Source organism: Diuraphis noxia, unplaced genomic scaffold, assembly GCF_037042655.1.
Source record: "Diuraphis noxia isolate RWA-SAM2 unplaced genomic scaffold, SU_Dnox_SAM2 contig0001, whole genome shotgun sequence".
Taxonomy (NCBI): Eukaryota; Metazoa; Arthropoda; class Insecta; order Hemiptera; family Aphididae; genus Diuraphis; species Diuraphis noxia.
In genome coordinates this window covers 48,177,355-48,183,642 of record NW_028301711.1, presented here as the reverse complement: position 1 = coordinate 48,183,642, position 6,288 = coordinate 48,177,355, and the positions used below count along the sequence as shown (strand labels likewise).

Below are 6,288 nucleotides of genomic sequence, written 5' to 3'. Positions count from 1 at the left end.
AATTATTTTCAAAACATTTATTTAATAGAAAATTTACTAATTCTTTAATGTTTTAAAAATTTTAAAACAAGGTTACACGTATGTAATGAATTCTGTTGCTAATAAAATCTAAAAACTATACATACACAGGTTATTTTTTATACTTACTTTAAATTTGGGTAAAATTTGAATGAAATCACATATTAAATCACCAAGAATAACATATAACATAGGTGATGCTGTTAATGACTGAGTGAGTCGATAAATAATGAATCTGATTTGATTAATTTGGAATTTATTTTATAAGTACCTGCATTTCCTAGACTGACAAACCGTCTACGCTCAGAATCGTTTTTCGTATACAATGATATTACCTATATCATTGAATTCGAGTTTAATACAATCCATTGCAGTAACCCACTTATAACCTACTGTACGGTAGAGCGACATCCACTTACTTACCCGCTTTTTTATGAATAATAATTTCGATTTTTAATGTCGGTAATCGTATGTAGGTTGTTATAATAATCCTCGATTTTTTTTTAAATATATTATTTCAATGACGATAGTTCATGAAATGAGAAACTGTAGTATAATATATTATGTAAATTGTTATATATTTAAATACTGCGATTTCTATTATCTATATGTATATCAATATTTGATAATACTTTAATTTTGCCTAATCTGTTGTGTATACTATAGTAATTAATAATTAATAAGTGATTCTTGATTTATTATTTTTATAATTACTCTGAACATTTATTAAAAAGGGTTCAATTCTGCTTTCAAATGAAGTATGACATTAAAACGTTTTTCTTCAATTTAATGACTTGAATATGGCTATAGAGAATAATAATTTTATGTTTAAATTATTATGATCAATAATGATCTCGTTGCGGTAAATTTCCAGAATAATGTATGTTGTAGATACCTAAAAAGGATTAAAAATTGGAAATTAGGTCTGTGAGTACCTCACTTTATTGTACACACCTGTCAAATTTGGCTTTAAAGATGTATATGAAAAACATTATGAGCGATTGAGCGAGTAACAGAGTATATAATAATTATTATATAATGTATATATATATATATATATATATATATATATATATATACCAAATAATAATTGTGATTTGTGACTTTTGAACGAACGAGTATAACAATAATTATTCGTCCACATAAAACGACACTTATAAAATAAAGATAGTATTGGTTTCCATCATTTTCTAAGATTTGATGTTGGTACGTGTCACACCGTTGTTAAATACAACAGTTTATCAAATCTAGGACAAATGGATTTAGCCATTTGAACGTAGCCGTTTGGACGTGGGGACAATTGGAAGTCAAAAAAAAAAAATATATATAAATCAGTAAATCAGTAAATAAAATGAATAATCTATTTATATTTACTATCGTACGTCAAAAATTATAATAAAATATTTAAGCAAGTAAGTACTATGATTACCACTATAATACCTCGGTATTAGGCTCAAATGATATTGAGTTTATTACTTTTAACTTCTGGTGTTTATATTTGATAATTATTATTATGACGAGATTACCTTCAGTGGAGACGTACTGCGCGACCCCCAGTCAAATGTATATGATACAATATATTTTTAAAGGCACAACTTAAGCTTACTGTACTACTTGAATTGATTTTAAAAGTGTAATATCTATTGCCCTGGGACATAAAAATCATAATAGTGGGGCATCTACTAAATGACAAGGTATTATACATTTACACTCAATCACAACATTCCAAAACCACCCAGCTTTGAGGAGCTATATATCGTCAGCGGATAAATGAAAAATGAAAATTTAAACGTAATAAATCATTAAAAAAATAGCTTAATTAGTTTATATAATTTTTAGTATGGGTTGTCATTTGGAAATCAAAAGTTGATAGTGGTTTACTTAATAAATATAAGGGTAAAAAATATTTAAAATGTATACAACTGTAGGAAACATATGACTAAAAGTAGTTTTAAAAAAATTAGGAAAAAAGTTAATACTTTTCAAAATAATAAATATTCAACGAAAAAACAAATCAACCTTTATTTCGTAATATAAGTAATTTAAAATTATAATGATGTTTAAAAATATATTTTTCTGCGGTGTAGGACCTTATATAGGTACACACTTTTTTTTACAGTTTAGAAACTTCCAAATGTACCTTTTTCTATTGAGTAGGAAATAATATACAAAAATACATATATATATATGAATGTATATATTTTTTACCTGCTATGTCGTTTGTAGGTACGTACATTTGCCCATTGTACTTATTGTGTTATATGTTTCTTGCACTACAGTGGGGGTAGGTAGGTAGGTACCTTGACCAGCGTATAGGTAGCGTCAAGTGTTCATATATATATGTATAATACAATAACATTTCGATGCTCAACTGGTGGTAGGAACCAACACCATTACTGTTGCCACCACCGTCGTGAAACATAAAAAGGGACGCAGAATTCAGATCGTCATTCGTATGCTAACAGTGCTATTTAATTTAAAATTGTTCTCGCCACTTGCAGACTTGGTCAAGATAGGCTTTATTTTTTTCCGTAATTTTTAACATAGTATTTATATCTCATTAAATCTACATTACACGATGAAATATACGGCATTTACAATCGTCACGCTTGCCATCATCTCATCGATTGTGGCATTGCCAAATAATGGTTACGTAGAACGGATGTGGTCGACAGAAGATATTGAAAACCGCCAAAATAGTGAGTAAATAGCATTATGTATTATTTTTAAAACACACATGTTACTTATGAATAATTACAATGTATCATTCAGATGTTTGAGAAATCTGTATTATGTTTAAAATGTATATTTATTGTTTTACGTCTCTAAATATTTGATATGTGTTATATACTTCGAATTTAAGTTTTATTTTTTATTTTCAAGTTTTTAATCATTCTATAGATTAGTCATACAATATAAATAAATCGTTGAAAAAGTGATAAAATCACCGAGTCTACCTGTTATAAATATAAAAATTAAGTGACCCAATTACCGTTACCTTTTGGAAAAAAAGGTTAATATTGTGAGGTAATTATCGGATTCCCCTTCTAAGCATCCTCACATGGGACTGATAATAGTAGAATCGGTATCGGTGGCAGACCGTCACACGAAGGAATGCACAGAATTTTGGTGGTCCTCATAATAACATTTAGAATAGAATATTTATTATTTTTAATATTACAAACACCAAACAGTATAATTTACCTAATAGTGTAATAAGGTACTAATTGTCTTCTTGTGTTTTTTTAGTAATGGATAGTCTCAATGGTCGTGTATGTCCTCCATTTGGAAAAAAGGCGAAATTCGAGGTAGAGACTATACAAACGAAGTCGCCGATGTACGGATGTGCCTATATGGCAAACAAAACTCAACAAAGCACTGTTCCGTTGTTACATTTGTGGTTGGAGCGTCCCGAACCAACAAATATACATGGCCATTGCAGAAACATGACTAGTACGTATAACGAACTACTACAACTGTAACATAATAATTGTGGTCGGGGGGGTGGTAAGGTGGGTTGCGTGGGTGGGTATTGGACTCGTGCTTTTTAAAATTTGCGGTCACCAAACTCTGCATAAAACTCAAATAAAATTAATTACAATAGTATTAATTTTCGTTATTCTACAGCATATTGTATGTTTATATAATAACATTATCAGATTGACTTGCGCTTTGCACACATATTTCTTTATTTTAAAAGGATATTAAGTACCTACTTTATTGGGGAGTGTAATATAAATGTATTTTAATATTATATTGAATATTAATGTACTATAATTAATGCTATACCTAGTATTTTTTGCCAAGCAATATCTTTAATCATACTCATGAATATTTCATCTAATTGTTTCTATCAGATATGGACCACTTTACTTTTGAGTGCTTGGCAAACATTAAACAACCCAACATGGACGAAGTTAAATTGGGTTTTAAGTACATATCACTACTGGAACATACTAATGCAGAAAATATGCAGAGTCAACCATCCAAACCACGATCCCACAGATGTGCCGTGAGTATATTACACGTTATTTTATATTATATTATATTATTCTATATATTCTTTATAATGTAGACGAATTCATGCAATCAATCTGATTATTTGAATGGTAATTTGTGTGTGTGTGTGTGGGGGGGGGGGGGGGGGGTTGTAGTGAGTATGTGGTTGAAGAACATTCTTATGTACACGCATGAAATATTAACTATTATGGATTTAAAATTTTTAAGTGGGTGGTTGGTAGAATAATACTTATTATTTGTGTAATTGATCATTGTATACTAATTCTATTTTCAGGGAAAATTTTATTTTAATAATTCAAAACTAATAAAAGTTCTTACTTGTAATTATTATATGCGATAACTAAACCACCACATACCTCTCTTTAAATAATTGAACTTCTTATTTTCCATACCTAGTCAAACCATTTGAGATTTAAAGCCCTCGTATTGTATATGTATACAATCCCAAATGTTTTTAAACGGTTTGACGATTTATATTTCATATATATTTATTATCAGTGGCATAATTACGGAGGTGCACGACAGTGCACTTGGACCCCCTGGTATTATGTTGAAGATTAAAAGATATACTTTTGTGCCAGCATATACTGAACTTTATACCTCTTTAAATACAATATCATCTATATTTCATTGATTTGTTGAATTTTTTTTAAACTTATTTAAGAATGTTGTTATCACTTTAATTAATTTTATAAATATTAATTTATAAAATATTTATTATATAAATATTATATTTTTATATGCATAATGTATCATAGTACAGATACAGCTCATATAGTATTTAAAATATAGGTACCTACAGATTTTTATCTTTGTTTATGTTATATTGTTATCAAATATAAAAAGATACCTATTTAGTACATGCGAGCAATGCAATTAGCTTTAAATATGAGTAATATGACTTACCTAATTTATAATTATTGATAACAATTTTACACCTGCTGAAATTTAATGGAATTACGCCAATTTTTTTTACACCGAGTAAATATAATACATTGTGTTAACCATAGTAACCATAGTATCTAATAAACATTCACCATCACCAACTATTCCGGGGAAAGCCCCATTATAATTACAATATTCATCAGCAGTGTTTCTAATTGTTGTCCTTCGTGCTGCCGTATTTACACTAATATCACTCCTGTGTCGTGTATTAACTTTAATCTTATTGTAAAATCTGAAGGTCTAAAAAACAGTGACCTCGACATTTGTGGTTGTAGATTGGGGAGGGGGGATTCAGTGTACCTATATTTACATACACATAATTTATAGTTGATTTAATTTATTTCTCTCTATCTGTATTTTTCCTTTCTGTCCACAGTTGTACGATGTGAGGGACGTGGACGACAAGATGCTCAGAATAATCCGAATAGTGATTAGCAAGCCAGTGGTAGCAGCAGGTACATTCAACAAAACCCTGTGCAAAGGGCTCTCAGAGCTTTTAGATCGGGATGAGCTGCCATTCGTCCACGAGGGATCTCGATATTGGCCTGACGGATCGATGTACCTATATTTATTAGGAAGAAAGGCAAAAATCTTTTACACTAATCCAACTACTACCACCTATCGTCCATAAATATGTGTATAGGTACCTTTACATCATTACATTATGAAAACATACATGTAATTTAATTTATAATTAAAACACATTTATGTATACTTACCTACATATATTTTAAAATATACAATAAAAAGTTCATCAATAATTCCATTTGTATTGTATTTGTTTTTTTTTTTTTTTTATATTGATGGGTATTTGAATGAGAACAATTTTCATATACTTTTAAACATCATCAGTAAAGTTACCATAGTTAAGCTTGTTCATAATTTTTATAATACTTAGGAATAGAGAAAAAGTATTAAACATAATATAAATTTATATTACTTAAGAGTTCGCCGGCTAGTACTTGTATTAAAATATATTATTCTTCACTAAAAAGTATTAACGGCGATCTATCGTTTGTTGTGGTATCGTTTAAACGAATTATTTATTATGATCTATAAATCATAACGACGTAATTTGTCTTTAAAATATTTACGTATAATCATACCAAAAGTAATTATAAGTACATATAACTATACAAATTTATAACATTACTTACACAATACACATTTAAACAAAAAGGTAAATTAACGGGTGAAGTCGATTAATTCGAAATTCAAAAAGCTGCAGTCACTTAACATACTCCTTAACGTATATAATATTATAAAAAAAAAATAATAAAGTTAATTTCTGTATGACGAAATACA

At 28.8% G+C, this 6,288-nt stretch overlaps 1 protein-coding gene across 1 annotated transcript; it reads left to right on the top strand.

The window, feature by feature from the left end:
* Nucleotides 1-2,445: 2,445 nt before the first annotated feature.
* LOC149060805 (uncharacterized) lies at nucleotides 2,446-5,614 on the top strand. The gene is made up of 4 exons (XM_089230746.1): nucleotides 2,446-2,717; nucleotides 3,268-3,471; nucleotides 3,876-4,030; nucleotides 5,360-5,614. The coding sequence occupies exons 1-4, from the start codon at nucleotides 2,597-2,599 to the stop codon at nucleotides 5,612-5,614; spliced, it is 735 nt and encodes a 244-aa protein (XP_089086872.1). The 5' UTR covers nucleotides 2,446-2,596.
* Nucleotides 5,615-6,288: the final 674 nt, after the last annotated feature.